At 34.3% G+C, this 19,864-nt stretch overlaps 1 protein-coding gene across 1 annotated transcript in view; it reads left to right on the plus strand.

Moving 5' to 3' along the window:
* Nucleotides 1-12,447, plus strand: part of LOC142341062 (transient receptor potential cation channel subfamily A member 1 homolog) — a 77,291-nt gene extending 64,844 nt beyond the window's left edge. Inside the window, exons 16-19 of the mRNA XM_075391906.1 lie at nt 8,486-8,554; nt 8,898-9,068; nt 11,983-12,048; nt 12,292-12,447. Coding sequence (XP_075248021.1) covers nt 8,486-8,554; nt 8,898-9,068; nt 11,983-12,048; nt 12,292-12,417 — 432 coding nt within the window. The 3' untranslated portion in view covers nt 12,418-12,447. The remainder of the gene's footprint in view (nt 1-8,485; nt 8,555-8,897; nt 9,069-11,982; nt 12,049-12,291) is intronic.
* The last annotated feature ends 7,417 nt before the right edge of the window (nt 12,448-19,864 follow it).

A 19,864-nucleotide genomic window follows, 5' to 3' on the forward strand; every position in this document is an offset into this window, starting at 1 on the left:
ATCGGAAACCAAAATTTTGAGCTATTAGCCGTATACTATGTTTCCGCTATAAGTATAATGACTTTCGCAAAAAAACCCATGACAAATATTTACAGACTTTTAACTATTTTCATTACTCATCCTCAGTTCGCCGAATTCACCATTTTTCTAGCATTCAAAGAGAACTCGGTATTTCAAGTACAACATCCAATCTACATTGCTTAGGTATCATTCTAAACTATGATATTTGCAGTTAACAATAAATTTGTAGAGTTACAAAAAATTCAACGATCTTTTGATGCATACCCAACTCCTGTACCTACTATGCTAGTAACGCTCAAAGAAATCCAAAGTGAAAAATTTTGTTTAATAAGTATTAATCCTCTTTCAGTTCATTGGAAATTCTTCCTCTTTATTCTAGAAAACCCAAACTGTGTACCTCACAATCTTTATTTTGAATTGCCGAAAAGTGATTCTTCTCAAAACGATTTCATTACTAAAGAATTGGAAACAATTAACAATTAAAAAACAGCAATGATATTCTCATACCAAAATTGCCTTATACAAATTCAATTTTTTGAAAAATCATTTGTGACAACAAAAAGTAACAGAGTTATACCACAACTAATACTCCATTTTGAATATTTAAACACTTGGACTGATGGAATCATCATCTTAACACCATCTTCCCCCTATTGGACTTTCTTCATAAATGTATCCCAAGCTTTAAATGGTTCCAAAATCCCTTTTAATTTAGATCTCCTATAATGCTGTTCCACTTTGGTGAGCGACTAGTCAAAGTAGAATCCCTCGAGAAATCATTCATTGAAACTCCCACTGCAGAAATAAAGCCCTGTATAATCATACATTATACTGACTACGAACGTGGATGTGAGGGTTCTACTCGAGTCACCATGGGAATGATGCACTGGGAATTCTTTCTCGCACTCATCGATATCGAAGAGCACTTCCCAGTCAACTTGGGCGCTCTTCAGTAAAGTAATTTGTTTTACATAATTTGCTCTCCAAAAAAAATTTTTTTTTCCTCCTTTCCTCTTCTTTATTTTATTCTATCCTTTTTTTCTGATCAATTTGTTCTTTTCCCCTCATTTCTTTCCAAATTGTTAAAACTAAAATGATTTTGTTTATTGGTAAGGAAAAAATTAAAATTGTTAAAGTAGAAAGATGGTTCAATATTTGTTTCACACAGTATAAAGCATGTATCAAGATAACTTATATGTTTTTAAGCACCGGTACCATTAATCATTATTACATTTATCCAAACGAGAAACACTGGAATTTCTTTTTTGCTATTGCAGATCTAAATGTAACTATCCCCAACGAACTTGAACACCATGGATTAGAACTCGTATACCCGAATCTTTCTAATTTGTCCTTATAATGGGAAACATTCTGAAGATATCGTCTCAGCAACCTCAAATTGATACAACCCCTAAAGTTGAATGCCCTGTTTGTTATCTCCCTTGCCGTCAATTCAAAAAATTGCACAAAAACCCAAATGGTCAGCCCCCCCATTTTGCTTGCATTCCTTGTAGAAACGAATTATTTGAATATTGGAACCAACCTAAATGCCCCATTTGCGTAACTCCCATTTATACAATCAGTCATTGCCATTATTTCCAGTGTGATTCTTGTCGAGAAATCAAAAAGTTATCCACTTGCCACAGCCACTTCAAAAGCCTATACCCTGAAAAATCATATTGTTTGCAGTGTATGACCTTCACAACTACTAAATGCCCCTTATGCAAACAAACAATTGACCCAAACAACCCGTGGTAAAATCCTTAATTCAAAACTACCTTCACAAGTTATCCAAAATGTTTATCCCCAAAGTACTTGATTTTTTATTAATGGCCCTTATGATTATTGCAGCAGCCTTCTCCTTCGTTTTAACCGTTTTTCTCGTAGTTGCAAGTATTCCTTTCAACTTTTTGATGTTAATAGTTATATTAGTAATAGACCAAACAATAAAATCCCAAAATAATCAACAACCAAATCCCCCAACTGTGCCAATCCCATAATTCCTTCCAATAACAATCTTTCAAAAATGAATACAATTGACAAAGAAACCAATACTATAGAATCCAAACCGGTCTCATTAATTTGTTTATGCTGCAGACGTGAAACAATTGTTTTCAAGAAATTACACGAAAACCCCCCGTAACGAACTACCCCACGTAATGTGTCTGCTCTGTTACCAATATGTTATAAACGATATGGGCTACGATTTTTGTCCTAAATGCTCTAAATTTAATGTTATCTTTTCAATCTTTAACTGGTTTCAATGTGATATTTGCAAACAAACAAGATTTCAATATTCTGTTGCAAAAACGTTTCATCACAGTGATCACAAGCCCGTCAACTTTTGTAAATTTTGCGTAGAAGACTATAAATTATGCCCTCGTTGCGAAAAAATAATTACATAATGCGTCCAAAAACTTCCAAAAATTCAAATTCTTTTCCTGCTTTCATTTTTGATCCACTCGATATCCCTAATTCAATTCAGTTTTTACCAGGAGCAAATCACCTCCTTCACCCTAGTTCTACACTACTCATTGAATTGACAAAATGCATCCCGTAACATTGTTCATTCTTCTTTTCGTCCTCTTATGCGCATTGGCAATATCCCTTTTTATTAATCACTACCTCCTTTCCATTTTCTCCAGATACGGAAAATGACCAATCTAGACCTATCCACAAAAATATTTATCTTAACCCTAATTACCTTGCTTGCAATATCGTTTTTTATTAACCTCATCCTACTGCAGTTTCTCAGAGGTTTTCCTGTTTTTGTATAAGGAAAATAAAATAACAGTCACTCGATGGGTCTTTCACAATCCCTATTCGACGGTTTCCGTTGGTTCTATCCCCATAAGGACATTATCTGCCCTATATGTTCACGAAAAACCGTTATTGTAGAAAAACTACACAAGCAATTCCCCAAAGAAAATCCCCACTATGTATGTATTCCTTGCAGAAAAGCACTTTTTAAAAGATACCCAAACCCTAAATGTCCCATCTGTCTTCGACCTTGTCTTCCCGTCCTGATCACATCCTACTTCCGATGCAATTTATGCAAAAAAATGAAAACAGAATTAGGAATAACAAAACACCCACATTTTTCCCAACATGACGAACACCGATTCTGTCGAGTCTGCATAAATAAGCAGAAAAAATGTCCCATTTGCAAAAATTTTTTAGACGACGTTGTCTAATAAACCAAAAACAACTCAAGTACAAACGATCTTTTTTTTCTCTCTTTTAACTTTTCCTCGGGAAGGGGTTACCTCAGCCTTCTCCAGCCTGCCCCCCTGGCTTTTGAACCTAAATAATTCAGAACACTAACACGATAACTGAAATTTCCAAAAACGACCCGAAAAATTTCTTTCTTTCAACTCAGCAAGGTTGTCTCCCCAGCTGCACGGGTCGTTGCAGCCGTGTTAGTGTGACGCACGCCCCAAGACTCACACCTCCGGGCAGCGGAGAAAGACGTACTTGTGCCAGGGCTGCCCGCCTGGCATAAGTATAAAAATTTTGTTATTATTGCCCCCCCTCCTTTATTAAAGTTAACTTTGCATTTAGCAAAACAAAAACTTTTATACCAAACTTTAATAACAAATGCATTTAGCATTATAATTTTTAAGTAAAGCAGTTAGCAACAAAACCTTACAAAAACATTTTTACAATAGAATACATTTTATATTAGCAATACAATTGCAAACTTGAAAAGAAGCCATAATGTGTGATATTGATGACACAGGCTAACCAAAATCAAAATATTTTAGATCACCCACAAGGAAACATTCACATTGACTACCAGACCCACACTCGCAAGCGTAGTAATCTCCAATCAACATCAACAAGTAACAACACAACAAGAACAAACACAAACCCATTCTTCCCAGCCTCCTATTTTTTCAAAGCCTCCATTTACTACAACCATTGCACCTCCATCAACTTTGAGTCAATATGATCCGCAAAACAATTGAATAGTCGATCGAAAGAGACCAGCACCAGGAAATCAACAAAGCAGTCACGCAGAGAAGATAAGAAAAATGGCAAATATAGATGACCTCATTAGTGACAAAGAGCGAAAGGACATCCCCTATTGCTTGAAAATTCAGAAAATTAGGGAAAACGTTGTAAATCCCATGAACCCCAGATTTGTGACGAACTTGAAGTACACTTTGAAAATGCAAGCCAATAAGTTCAGAATCTCTGACAAAGTTAAGGTTCAGAACATTTCAACCGGCGAAGAATTTCTTGCGAAAACTGAAAACCTGCCTATTTTGAAAGAGTTCTCATTACCAGAAACAACAAACGTCTGGAGAATAAAAGACAGAGATACCCAAAAGAACACTTACCTCGCCAGAAACAATCAGCTGGACTCGTATGTCAACTTCCCCTATGCCCACTTAACTGCCTTCCCGACGCCTGCAGACGCCATCGAAGAAGTCACCCAAGCTTCACTAATTTCGGAGAATTCCAAGTTCCGACAGGAGTTATTTGTTAAAGAAACCGAATTGCAGGAGCTACAAATTAGATTTGAAAGATTACAAATATAGAACAGTGAAAAGGAGAAAATAACAAGCGATGACTTTTGGCGGAGGCAGTACATCGTCTCCCAGCAAGTAAAAAAAACGGAGGAAAGTAATGTTAAAGAAATTAACAAAGTGTATGCAAGAAAGCATTTAGAAATTACTACAGCCAATCAGAATTTAGGAGTGGAGAACAAAAAACTGGTTGAAAAAGTACAACAACTCAACTCTGAATTGACGAAACTCAAGAAGAAGAACCGAAAACAAAAAAGGATAATCAAGGAACTATCAAATACCGAAAAGCATGAAGACGGAGATGAAGTAGTGGAAGTGGTTGATATCATGGACGACGGAAACAGTCCAGTACCAAGCCCAGTCATTTTGCCCCCAGAATTTTTTGAATAATACAGCACAACATTATCGCCCTTTGCGATTAATTTTATAGCATACCATTATCGCCCTTTGCGATTAATTTCATAACTGTCTGAACTTGTAGTAACTCATTTATATGTCTCAAGCGCAATAAAATTATATACGATGCAATATATTTCTTTTTTTAATCATTTTTTTTTCTATCTTAAAAATCGGGGTGAGCTGTAGTATTACGAGAGCCGTTACAAATGAACGGATAATTGATCCCGCATTAGAGCGAACGTATTTAGGCACTAATTAACCATTCTTTCGCCGCGCGCTAAACAAACTAACGCTTGTTAAGACTACCAGTACACAAGTATTTAAACAACTCAGTTCGACTTATTTAAATAACACAACTTTAGGCCTGGATCTCCTCGCTTATATCCAGTATAGAAAATGTACGTTGTTGAACGTAGGCGGCCTGTAAAACCACAGTTTCTTTTGATTTAAATTACTTCTGCTTTTGACAGTTGCAATGCAGATCTTTCCCCCCAAGTTCAATAAAGATGAAGCAGATTGCTTCAGGGGAAAAGACGATAGAGTCTCATAAAAAGCCCCAAGAAAACCATAATTGTTGCGGTTTTAGAAGAGGGGAAAAGCAGAAAACAGGCGCCTACGAAATCAATAATTGATGCTCTCAGCTTTTTAGATTTTTATTATTTTTTGGAGTTTCAATAATTTTTCCGTGAGATAAAAAAGAGTTAATTCTCTTGCCTTCTCGGCCAATAGGAAAATTAAGAAGCACCTCACTATGAACGTGAGTTTGTGATTCGCTCCCTATCGGCCCAAACGGAGCTGAGAGGAATTAATTGTTTCTCTCAGCGAAGTGGGACGGAATAAAATTAGAGAGACAGAAATCACTCCCAGAAACGAGCAGCAGACAACTGCTTTCATTTTTCTCAAAATTTAACTTCACTTTAACAACAAGATAGTCGAACAAAATTGTTTAATAACTTAGACAAATAATTCCAGATTTAATTTTATAACTTTCTTTTTCGACAAATAACATAACTGAAGAAACACCCAAGTGAACGATCGCCCAACAGCTCACCTCCATTTCATCACTACACAACTGGTAATTAGTAAGCTATAATTTTATATTTACTCTTTTATAAATTAAATACTTTCAGCCCCCCAACTACTTTAAATTGAGACTTATAGCACAGACAGATCTTAGGCATATATCTTTGCCTTCGATTTGTTATATCTTTTGTCAAGTTTGACTGGCATACATAAAGAGATCCCGTATTGTGTGATCTGTGGCAGCCCAGCCAAATTTGATAGCACTCAGTGCTGGTAAAGAGAACTGAAATAATCAAGCAGGCAAATTTTACTTGCCGCGGGAGAAAAAAGGGAAGAGACACAAGAAAAACAAAATAGGAGCAGAAACATGGAAAACCTAGTGCACAGATAATAATTGATTTTAAAATGGGACCAGTGCTTGTAAAACTTCTCAGAGGAAAACGGAACCCTAATTAAAAATAGACTCTGCTTTGTCATATTGACAATAAAATTATCAGTACCAGTAGGCCTTCTTTAGCTTAACTCGCTGAGTGGAAACAATTTTAATTTAAAAAAATTTTTGTATTGAAAAGATGACAAAAGCGTAGTGGACAGGTCCGGTTACTGATGCTGAAGTGCCCTAAAATTATATGACAACGATCTACTCACTCTAGGGAAAAATTGTTCGCAAATATTTTTCGTACCGAAGGTTCGCTTGTTAGCCCAATTCTAGAGACTGACAGCTTTATAATGGTCCTATAAATGTTGATCTAGAATACTGCCCTCGAAAACAACAAAGGAGTAAAAACAATAGTTTCTTTTTGTCCCAAAAATGACTATAGTCTTGTTAGGTAGCACAAATTTCAATTAAAGAAACCATACGCTGGCAATTTTTCTTTTAATTATTTATTTAACCTGGATTTTAAACAATTTTGTTTTGTTTACATTGGTGGTACACACCTATAGAAATAAAGTTTCCTTAGAATATTTTGAGTAGCATTATCAGAACCTCCTGTAAACAAATAATAACTTTAAAAAAACTTGCTACAGTTTTCACCTCACGTTCAAAAACAAAAACCTATTTTGAGTGCTTAAAAATCTGCAAGAGAGCACAATTTAGGTCTCACATAGATGGAGAAATCAAAAGCAAACAGGGATATCAAAATTTCAGATCCGTCATGTTGATCAAAATTTGTTGGAAAACAATTAATTGACAAATCTTAAAACTTCCCTAAGTAAATAAAACCTACTTCGCAAAAGCCAAAAAAGTGGAGAGTAACCTTATATGGCCGCCGGAAAACATCTTGTTGGCAAAATAAATAAAATCGAATAAAAGAAGCCAAAGATAGCTCCGCTCAGCTATACCTTTCGCAGTTATAAAGAGAAGAGAAGGGAAAAGAAAAATCAGCGCTTTTGAAGAATCGTAGTACATCAGAACTTTTTTGGACACTACCCTGTTTTCTAATTTTAGCATATTTTTCGGTTAGTGACTGTTCTTGCATCCCTGCTTTTGTTTCGGCGCATGAACTTTTTGGCATCTGCGTTTATTGGTCATTGAATTTTTAGGCATTTTGTCAACGACTCTCTTTCAATCTGCGCTTTATCGGACATTGGTTTTTTAAGAGAGAAATTTTTTCGGTCATCGATCTCTTGCAATCTTGACCATGTTGCTCGAGAGCTCTTAAACATGCTCTTCAGAGGCCTCTTAAACATGCATTTTTGCCTTTCGTTAAACATGGTGCCTTATAAACTGTCGTGCATATAATATATAGGATTTATTTGATGAAAAATGGTAAACTGTGAAAAGTAACCTATAATTCGAATACTAATGTTGGTGACTTTCAAAAATTTGGTAGACTGTGACCAGCCTTGCGTTCAAATTTGCACAAGATCTCAATCCAATTTGTGATATCACTTTGGTATCTGATTTAAGTGCAAATGCTGTTCAACCTACCTGTTTTTATCTGTGTTACATGCTAATGTTCCCGATTTGCAAGTGCGCTTACGTTAATAATTCTGTCCGACCAACAAAAGTATTTGTCAACAGTGAAGATTAGGCCAACTGTCCCCCGTCCCTAACTTCCAGAGAAATTCATGCCACATTTCGCTCTGATATTCTCTGATTCAGACTCTGATAAACTTTCTGAATCAGTACTGAAAGATAATAATATTCTGGAAACGTTTTGATTCAGTTCTGATTCTGACTGAATGAGGGGTACGGGCCATAATTGGATTAATGACGTAATTATCAGTACCATTGGATAGTTTCGCTCGCAGCACTGCTATATCATACAAAAATACACATATCTATATCTGTAATTTATCATTATTTTTACTGACACAGTGCCTTTAGAAATTGAAATTGAAAATTGTTTTGGTCAGTGGCCAACACAATCTTGTTCTAGAACTTTCTGAGAAATTATGGGATCACTATCTGGGGGTCTCAAATTGCAATATTTGCCCGACAGTGTGAACAAATCGTTTTAAGAATTGTGCGAACAAACCTTTAAATTTTGTTTTTCGCTTGACAGGTCGGTCTGGCGGTAGATGACATCAAGGCAGTGCAGGAGAATGCATCATTGCAGCGCATGGCTATGCAGGTTAACTATAAAACTCTCTACAATGAAGTCTCGAAAAAGCGTGACAGTGAAAAAGCACCAAATTTTACGTGCGGATGATTCTAACTACATCGATTTAATAAGACGTATCGTGACTGTGGTTCGATTATGTTGTCTCACATTCGACATAGCGTAGCCTCTTAAATAACAAATTTCCTGCAACATAACCTAGTGAAAAGTAATGGAAAATTAATAAATAATTAATGCAAATTGTTGTCTTTTTTATTAATATTTACAAATTTTCATTTATTTTTTAACTTGGTTAGCAAAAACGACTTGAAAAATCAAGAAACATGTCATTTGTCATTTTTATCTCTATGAACAGGTGAGTATGGCACTAGAGGTTGAGCAGACGATTCCGGAATGGCTGAGGAGGCGATTTGTGACGAGGGAGCAGAAGTACTACCCCAACATGAACAGGAACTCTCTGTGGAATCGGATGTTCCCCAGTAAACTGGACGGACCCACAGTTATGCAGAACCTCACAGCTAAAAGGGTTTGATAGAAACTATAAACATACTGAGTTCAAAAAATGTTTGCAAAATTGGGTTCCAATGTTGGTTTAAAAATGTTTGGAAAATTATTTTAATCATGTCTGTTTTATTCGTATCCCTCCCCCTGCAGCTCAGTTGCTTGAATACGTCTTGTATAAAAATCTTTGTGCAGAAAAGAAAACGTTTTTTTTTACCAGACTTGCTCCCGGAATAGCTGATAGCAAAAGTTGTTTTAATCAGCTTTAACAGAGAAATAATTGTACTGATTAATCGTCTTATAACAGTTTATCATTGAGCTACAGCACCCACCGGCATAGCGCACTACGAAAGATAAATTCTTGTTTGAAATAGAAAGTTCAGAATTTTTACTGCTATTTTTATCCAGCAAAATGTTCATGTGTTCTTCATTTGACTGTAGTCGATGAACAAAGTCACAACCGTTAAACTGGACAGCAAGTCTATTCATCAACGAAATAGTAATTTTAAAAAAAAACAATACGCAAAGAGACGAGAGGTATCATTATTACTTGACATTAATTTTAAGGCACAATAAAAAAGTGTATTTCATCTCATACTTGTTTCAAACTTTGCGTACGAGATGCATTTTTTCAAAAACGTGCTGTGTAACGGGCATAAGTAAGCGCAGCAACCGTAAGAGGAAGAAGAGATGGATTTGAACAGGCAAACTTTCCCTCTAAATCTTGCATACCTATCATTACACCAACTTAAACAACACAGGTCATAAGCTCTCAGATTTGGATATAAACTTTTGTTTAAACTGTTGCTCAGTTATCTCTTGAAGTTCTCATTTGACTTGAAGTGATGCTTCATACAACTCTCTCTTTGGTTTGCAGGACGCTTGCTGGATCGATAAAAGAAAATTTTTGCTACAGAATTATTCGTTAAACTATTGCCCTTTTATTTTAAAGATTTAAACATATTTTTCTGACGTACTTCAACCTGAGCAATGACAGTTTTTGCGTCGGTGCAATGACAGTCTTTGCAAAGTTAGGTTTTATGTGTTGTCTTTATCAAAAAGTTGCCTTTAATTTTCAATGTATTTTTTCGTAAAAATAATGTAAACCTATTTTAAAAGTTTAATTTGGCGTTAATTACGAATTCAATTTGCATTAGAAAAAAATATTTTTAGCAGCAGCAACTGCAAAAGAACTCAAAATTTTTCAATGCTTATTTTGGTTTTTCTCTAAGTGTAATTATACATTTTTTTAAAAATTGGCCTGCAAATTCTGCCTGGCCTATGGTTTTTGCTTTTCTCTGTCTTCAATTTTTATTGAGCCACTCTGTGTTTAACTTTTGTTATAGCCACACTATTTAACTAGTCACTTGTTTATGTTGCATTTTGAGATTACGTTTTGAGAGTAACGATCGTCAGGTTCTAGAAAAAATTTATATTTTTTATGTAAATGAATATTACCAGACAATAATTGTCGCCTTCAAGAACTTAATTTGTGGAGATCGGAAAAATCCGTTTGGTAAAGTTCTTAACAACCTCTTGTTGCGGCTACAGCAGTCGAAGCCGAGATTAACTAAAATTTCCAAATTCATTAAGCAAACAAATCCAGCTCTGTACATATTTTAGTCATACACATGCATTTAAAAACAGTTTATTAATTCAATTCTACACTGAATTCCAGACGGGGATTTGGAATATTTGGTGGATAATCGTCATGGGTAACAATAATTCCCGATTTCAGTTTTGAATGGAAAAAGTGACGTTTTTCTATTGTCATCTTCAATCAATCAACAGTTGAGAATTGACATGGACAGCCCGAGGATCAGCGTAAAATTAGAGCTTAAACATTTACAAAAAATCAGTTGAACCTCAATATTTTTGTGTTATTAAATTGTCATACAGTGTGTATTGATGCGCAATCCCGGAGCAGTACATTGTATGTTATTGTGTCCTGTATCTAGAGTTTGCTTGAAGTGAAGTTCAACTGTTGCTTCAACAATTTCTAGTATTGGGACCTGTTACTACAAAGTACTAAACACAACTTAAACTTAAATTTAAAGTTTTTCAAAACAAGTCATAGATATATATATCTTTGTCTTCGATTTGTTCAGATATCGGTGTGAACTGGCATACATATAGAGATCCCGTATTGTGTGATCTGTAGTAAACCCAGTCCAAATCGATATTGAAAAACTAAAATTAGCAATTAGTCCAACTGCATGTATAATGCAACGGTAAGAATTTAGCGGTTATACATTTACAAAAGCGAACTGCAAAAACATTATATGCGGACAAATTTGCAGCCTCTAAAACGAAAAGGGTGGTGTAAAGATCTCCTGGTCAATTGTGGTAGAGCAGCCGTTTCAACAGCAATTGTGTAACCTATTGATGAACTGATGTTGTTTTAGCGCCTAATGAATTTTACAAAGATCTGAAACAATGTTTAATTTCCGCTTTGCCATTTAATTTTTTTCCGCCACTATTTTCTGACTGCTGTTGCTATATGGAGTCCGCAAAAAAAAATGTATAATCAGTTACAGATACACAGTGCTTTAAATTATGCAACTATTGTTTTCGCAACGAGGGTTGATGAAAATTTTACGATATGCTTATTATCACCCTCTGAAAGATATTGTTTAAAAGTTGATGACAACTCTGTGATAACATTCATTCTGTTTCTCTTTTCTCGCCGCTCTCCGTATAGCTAACTGACGAAAAAATTAATCTAGTATCAATTCAAAGCAAGATTTCACCACTTTGTCCAATTTTTCGTAGTCTTCATGGAACGCTGACATGTTTTTCATCGATAAGTTATGCACGTGTTGTTATGACATCAAACGTTGATTACGTGATTTCTACTATGGATATTGCTGACCTTGATGATGAAAAAAGTATTTAATAAATGACAATTGCTTTAACAATTGTTTTATATTGTATTTCAGGAACCGATTGAAGAAGTGGAGTTAAAACAACAGCGCATTCTGCAAACTGTGCGCAGCTTAGAAAAGGTAAACAGAGTAAACAAAAGATTTGATAAGGTCTCAGTTGTCTAAACTTTGGCATTGTAGATGGGAAAGAATGGTAATGGATATTCAAATTATTCGTGAGCACATTATTATAAGTAATATTATTAGGATTGTTGTCAAAAACACCAGGGCAGTTTGCTCAAACCACATCTGAATATACAGTGAGATTGGGTCAAACTGAAAGGGGGTCAAACGGGGTCAAAAGGGTAAAATTTTCTTTTACAGGGTCTGCGCGACATGAAGAATGAGCAGGACAAAATGATGTTAGCAGTGACCCGATTAGCAGCTGCAAATGGAATATCAACTGAACAGGACGATTATGCTGGAGAGGTCAATGATGACGAAGATTAGATCCAACTAACTAACTCCCCCCCCCCCCCCCCCCCCCCCGGACTTCATTCAGTTCACTGCTTCAAATCCTGAAAGAGCTGTTTTGATCACACGTCCTTCGTCGCAACACTTTGAACCCCCCCCCCCGCCCCCCCCGCCCCCCCCCCCCCCCCCCGGCCCGCTTACAACACTCCTCTTTTTCGTTCCATTATCTTTATTTTTCGACAATTTTGGTCCAAGTTTCAACTTTGAGCGTTTGAAATTGACGATAGGTTTCGTCTTTTGAGAAGAGTTCCAAAAATTGTGTCCAAAAGAGCTCCAAAAAATTAGATAACTCCAGAAACTGCTAACGCATTTGGACATAAAAGGACTCGAAATTATTGCCTACAGATCCTCAACCGTTTAAGCTACCAAAACACAATTTTGCAATACGCACAACTTTTTGCGTTTTAGCACAAGCAGTGTCATTACAGTCCATTCGTGTGGAGCCCAATTACTACTTTGAGGGCATACGTATCTGGAGGGCATACAGGTAGCGTAATAATACCCAGACCTACCACCCAGAGCAATTCAGTACTGAACAGTTTTTTTTTCCACAGTATTTCGAAAAAAAAAACAGTGCTGAAACAGTATGTTTATATGGTCAAGATTAATAAAATTTGGTCGCTAAATAACACTAAACCTTAAAAAAACAAATCGCTCAAAGTTGAAACAGTACAATGAACAGTGTAACGAACAAGTATCAGAACTAATTTCATATCGTCTTTGTAATTGATCTTTCATTTTTGAAAGTACAAAAAAAAATCTTTGTAATTTGTGCATTTTATTCTATCCTCTATTCTATCTTTTAGTATCCCTAATTTAGTCTCAGAATCATCAGCTTTAGATTTATCTATTGTCGTAAGTTTAGGATATATTTCGAACGCCCTCTTTTTAAATTGATGTTTTACCTGTCAGTTTGTAAATTGATCCAATAATTTATGAATTCTCCAAATAAAAATTTTGTTGATCCTGTTTTTTACGCTCTAATTTGCTACTTTTAGTGGGTCACATGACCAACAAAACGCTGCCGTATTTTTTGAAAGCCACCCTCGTTTATTGGACAGCTACCATGGGATGTTTTTCACAAAAATGAGGCTTTTTGTGACAAATTACTTAGTTATGAAGCTCATGATAATTATTTATAACTAAATCAGTTTGAGGAATCACTCAAAAGCATTTTATTTCGCGTTACGATCGATCCTTTTAGTTAGACAATAACATATCCCTGGCTGCAGATGTCCCCACACCATCATCTTGAATAGATAACTCGTGGGAATCTGAAAAAAGACAATATTTTTTCATCCAATGAGGGGGGAGTTCAAAAACAGCGATGAAATAACCTTTTACAGAAGGGAGAAATTAGGTGTAATTAGAGAAGAAAAAAATTGAGTTCTTCCCTTGTCGAAACAGAGCCGCGTGCATAGACATAATTGACGTGAAATGCAAGCGATAGTATGTACATACTTTTTGTTATATCGATTTCACAATCTTCATTATTCATTTTATTTGGCTTGACTCTCTTTGGCAACCAACTTGATTAACGTAAAACTTCTTAACAAGCCACAAGCAGTCCGATACGTCTCTACAAAAATGATTTAATCTAGAATTGTGAAAAGTACTAAGAGTGTAGATTTATCAAAAATTGGAAAATGGGTTTCCGTACGTACCTTTCAGAGTAAATTAGTACTAAACCAAAAATTTTCAAGAAACCAATCAGTATAGATTCAGAGCCTGTTCCTGATTAGGCTCTGTGATGCTCTAATCAGAGCAAAATTTTTTTCTGATTCAGATTCATTGAGGTCTCACTCAGACTCTTATAGATTCTGGTTCGGATACTTAATTAAACTCTGGACCAGAATGAATTCAGGGTCTGTATTATAATCTGAGTAAGATTCTGATTTAAACTTATTGATATCTAGTTTTTGAATTTAAACTGCAACAGTGAGGCTCGGTAAGGTGCGTACGCACATACTGTTCCGACCCTGCTCATCCACATTCTTGATTTATAGGCTACCAAATGATGAAGAGATAGAAAACTTTCAAAAAATATACAGCGTTCAATAAACAACCAATAAAATACGATGATGCCACGCTAGAGAGCCGATGAAAGTTGTTTATAATGGGACTGCTAGAGAATATAATAATAAACATAAAACAGCAAACATTATTTACGACCAAAATTCGATGTCAAATGTCGATAACAAAATCAAACTCGCATCAGATAAAACTCAGAACAAAAAAAATTTAACCTATACTTCATTAGAAAAATATAGGACCTGCCTTCAATGCAACTGGTTAACAGGTTGGCAAAAAAACACAAATAGGTGAGAAGTTCAAAAAAATTTTTCACTTTTGAAAACAAAAAACAATTAAATCCACAGTTCTAATGTTATTAGTTATCAACTGAAATCCCTAAAACCTTCATTAATATCTAAATAGGAAGCAATGGAGACATGCCATTATTCGTTGTTCCATTGCGCAAATCTTCAAAGCCAATGAGATCAACGATTCTTATTATAGTTTAAAAAGAAACCAAAAATCCTTTGAAATGTACAAATATATAAAAATCTAACAGTTTTTGAAATCTCGTAGTAACAGTAGTAACAAAGCCAAAAAACAAATTTTTAGAGCTTAAAAAGATTCAAAGATTAAATTACAGCTCACTGGAAACAGGTTTTAACTCGTGTTTACAGAGACTGAATTACAAATCGACCGAAAAATTATTTAAAAAAGACGAGCTGAAAAACTCAAATTTATATAAGAAAATAATTTTATTCAAAAGTCATAACAGACTTAACTTTACAACAAAAAACTATGGATTTAGTTTCGACACCTCAGGAGGCCAAAATGGGCCCGGTAACAATGAGACTAAGTCCCGAGCCCACAAAAAAAAACAATTATATAAATAAGCCAAAACTTCAAACAACTTTACGACATGACACTGCTCAAGGCACTATAATAATGACTATAAAAAGGTTACCTGCAAAAGCTAAAAATTGTCATTTTTCGTTCGTCATAACATCAACAAGTGTTCCTAATAAAAGGACTACTTAGACAAGGAAACAAAAAGAAACCCAAAAACTGAACAGAACAGAAATCTCGAAAAAATTTTATGAAACCAAATTGGCTCAAGCAATCAGTCAGAACCCATAACCAAGCGCAAAAAAAGTTTGAATCACCAAGAGTATTTAAGACTCTCAATGAATGAGATTGAGTTATGGTGACAAAAATAAAAACCGAAACGAGACAGATGAAAAAAAATCATTTTTTGTTAATATAATTTGAAAGTCATTGAAACAGACAGCTAAAACCTGACATCTTTATATAAATTGAGTTGTACGTTCTGGGGCTTGGTGATTATATTGAAATAATGAACTACGCAATTATGATCAAAAATAAAAGTAAAAATGAAAACGCGTACTACCAAAGGAAACCATTAGTTGAATAAATAACGGTTACCGACATGAAATTATAAATCACAGCAAGTTGGTTTCTGCATGTTTTTGCAGAGACTATGTCCATGTTGAGAGAAAAAAGATAAAATAGTCGCAAAATTCAAAAGTTCATCGAGTTTTTCTCCAAATAAATATACTCATAGTCATAACAGACCTTAGATAACAACTAAAAAAATGTTTAGGTTCTTTTAAACCTTCTTAAAACTAACCGGATCTATGATAGGTGACATTAAATCATTGAGCTCCAAAAATTATAAGAAATGAAAGCAAAATGCAACAAATCCATAAAATTTTTACTAGAAAAATTTGTCAGAGCTATAAAAAGCATTAACTTAACTCTGAAGCCATTAAATGATCTGGTTGGGTCACGTTTATTGTAAATAGTCTCTGTCTATAATTTAGTTCTGATTTTAAATTCTTGTCCCTAATTTTACATAAAAAACAATTTTATAGCGGAAATATTCTGAAGAAAGTGACGCGCCCAATAAAAATCTAAAAAATTTCTATCATAGGGGTTCAGTTTGAGATCAAGATCAGCTCAGACATTGCCGCGCGTCTAACCAAAGCACTCAATTGTTGAAATGGTTTTAAAGTAGATCAATTGTATACAAAAATTTTTCCATTTGTCAAAAAAAATTACATGATTTATTTGTCTACAAAATGATGAAGAGATAGAAAACTTTCAAAAACATATACAGCGTTCAATAAAGAACCAATGAAATACGATAATGCCACGCTAGAGAGCCTGTGAAAGTTGTTTATATTAGGACTAAAAGGAAGTACAATAATTAGAATAAAACAGCAAACATTATTTACAGCCAAAATTCGATGTCTTTAATAATAAAAACCATAATACAATCAAACTCGCATCAGATAAAAACCAAAACAAAACAAATTAACCTATGCTTCATTAGAAAAACATTGGAACTGCCTTCAATGCGACTGGTTAGCAGGTCGGCAAAACAGCACAAATAGGTGAGAAGTTCAAAAATGCTTTGCCGTTTTTGAAAACAAAAAACAATTAATTTCTCAGTTCTAATGTCATTAGATATCAGCTGGAATCCCTAATATCTCGGTTTATATCTAAATAGGAAGCAATAATTTGAGACATGTAATTATCCAATGTTCGACTGCGCAAAACTTCAAAGCCAATGGGATTAGCAAATATTGTTATAATTTGAAAAGAATCCAAAAATCCTTTGAACTGTACAAATATACAAAAATCTAACATTTTTTTAAATACCGTTGTAAGAGTAGTAAAAACGCCGAGGAACAAATATTTTAAGCTAAAAACATTTTAAAGATTAAATTATAGCTCACGGCAACGGGTTGTAACGTGTGTTTACAGAGACTGAATTACAAAACGACCGAAAATCTACTTAAAAAAGACGAAGCTGAAAAACCCAAATTTATATAGGAAAATAAATTTTTTAAAAGTCATAGCAGACTTATAATTACAAAAAGAAGCTATGAATATAGTTTCGACACCTCAGGAGGCTAATTGAGCCTGCTAATAATGAGACTAAGGCAGGAGCCCACAAAAAAACAAATACATTAGTGAGCCAAAACTTCAAACAATATTACAACATGACACTGCTCAAGGCACTATTGTTATAAGAGGTTAACTGTAAAAACTGTATATTGTCATTTTCTCTTCGTCTTAACATCAACGAGTGTTCCTTATGAAAGGACTACTTAGACATGACAACAAAAAGAAACGCAAAAACTGAACAGTACAAAAATCTCGAAAAGAATTTATGAAACTAAATTGGTTGAAGTAATCGGCACAACGTAAAACCAAGCGCGAAAAAAAGTTTGAATCAACAAGTGTGTTTTGGAGTCTTAATGAGTGAGATTGAGTTACGGTGACAAAAATAAAAGCCCAAACGAGACAGAAGAAAAGAATCATTTTTTGTTAATTTAATTTGAAAGTCATTAAAACAGACAGCTAAAAACTGACATCTCCTTTTACATTAAGTTGTACGTCCTGGTGCTTGGTGAAGTAATCTATCGTTATCACGTATATGGCGTACAACAATTAAAAAAAATAAACACAGGCAAAATGAGAAACCCACAAATTTTTGCGAGATAACTATGTCCCAGCCCCAAAAGCACAAACTATTCAACAAAAACTATTGAATTGCTGCGCGTCTAACCAAAGCACTCAATTGTTGAAATGGTTGCGAAGTAGATCAATTGTATACATAAAATTTTCCATTTGTCAACAAAATGACATGATTTATTTGTCTAGCAAATGATGAAGAGATCGAAAACTTTCAAAAACATATACAGCGTTCAATAAAGAACCAATGAAATACGATAATGCCACGCTAGAGAGCCTGTGAAACTTGTTTATATTAGGACTAAAAGGAAGTGCAAAAATTAGAATAAAACAGGAAACATTATTTACGACCAAATTTCGATGTCTTTAATAATAAAAGACCATAACACAATCAAACTCGCATCAGATAAAAACCAAAACAAAACAATTTAACCTATACTTCATTAGAAAAATGTGGGAACTGTCTTCAATGCGACTGATTAGCAGGTCAGCAAATTAGCACAAATAGGTGAGAAGTTCAAAAATGCTTTGCCGTTTTTGAAAACAAAAAACAATTAATTTCTCAGTTCTAATGTCATTGGATATCAGCTGGAATCCCTAAAATCTCGGTTTTTATCTAAATAGGAAGCAATTGAGACATGTAATTATCCAATGTTCGACTGCGCAAAACTTCAAGGCCAATGGGATTAGCAATTATTGTTATAATTTGAAAAGAAACCGAAAATCCTTTGAATTGTACAAATATACAAAAATCTAAAATTTTTTGAAATGAATAAAAGCCGAAACGAGACAGAAGAAAAGAATCATTTTTTGTTAACTTAATTTGAAAGTCATTAAAACAGAGAGCTACAAACTGACATCTTTTTTTACATTGAGTTGTACGTCTTGGTGCCTGGTGAAGTAATCTATCGTTATCAAGTATATGGCGTACAACAACTAAAAAAAATAAACACAGGCAAAATGAAAAACCCACTAATTTTAGCGAGACAACTATGTCCCAGCCCAAAAAGCACAACCTATTCAACAAAAACTATTAAAATATCCAGGTACGATTTCTTCCAACCTTGTGTTTTTCTTAGAATGCCTTTCGTTGATTGGATTCGTCAGTGTTGTGATAATGCGACAAGGAATTATATTGAAATAATAAAATTTGCAATTGTGATCAAAAATAAAAGAAAATTGACAACGCATACTACCAAAGGAAACCATTAGACGAATATATAATCGTTACCGACACGAAATTATAAATCAGAGCAAGTTGGTATCTGCATATTTTTACAGAGAATATGCCTGAAGTTCAGAGAAAAAAGATAAAATAGTGGCAAAGTTCAAAAATTCATCGAGTTGTTCTCCAAATAAATATAATCATAGTCATAACAGACATTAGATAACAATTTAAAAAATGTTTAGATTCTTTCATAGATTTTTAAAACTAATTGGATATTTGATTAGTGACATTAAGTCATTGAGTTTCAAAAGTTTTAAGAAATGAAAGCAAAATGCAAGAAATCCATAAAATTTTTACTAGAACAATTTGTCAGAGCCATAAAAAGCATGAGCTTAACTCTGCAGCCATTATATAATCTCGTTGAGTGTCGTTTATTGTAAATAGTCTCTGTCAATATATTAGCCCTGATTTGAAGTTTTTGTCATTAATTTACATAAAAAACATTTTTATAGCGGAAATATTCTTAAGAAAATGACGCGCCCCATTAAAATCTAAAAAATTTCTATCATATGGATTCAGTGTGAGATCAAGATCAACTCAGACATTGCTGCGCGTCTAAAAAACTCAATTGTTGAAAAGGTTGCGAAATAGATTAATTCTATTCAAAATTTTTCTGTTTGTCAAAATTAAATAAAGCATTTTGTATAATAATCGATTTTAAATTCACAAAAGTGACAAAAT

The sequence above is a fragment of the Convolutriloba macropyga genome, chromosome 6, assembly GCF_964194025.1.
Source record: "Convolutriloba macropyga chromosome 6, txConMacr16.3, whole genome shotgun sequence".
Taxonomy (NCBI): Eukaryota; Metazoa; Xenacoelomorpha; order Acoela; family Convolutidae; genus Convolutriloba; species Convolutriloba macropyga.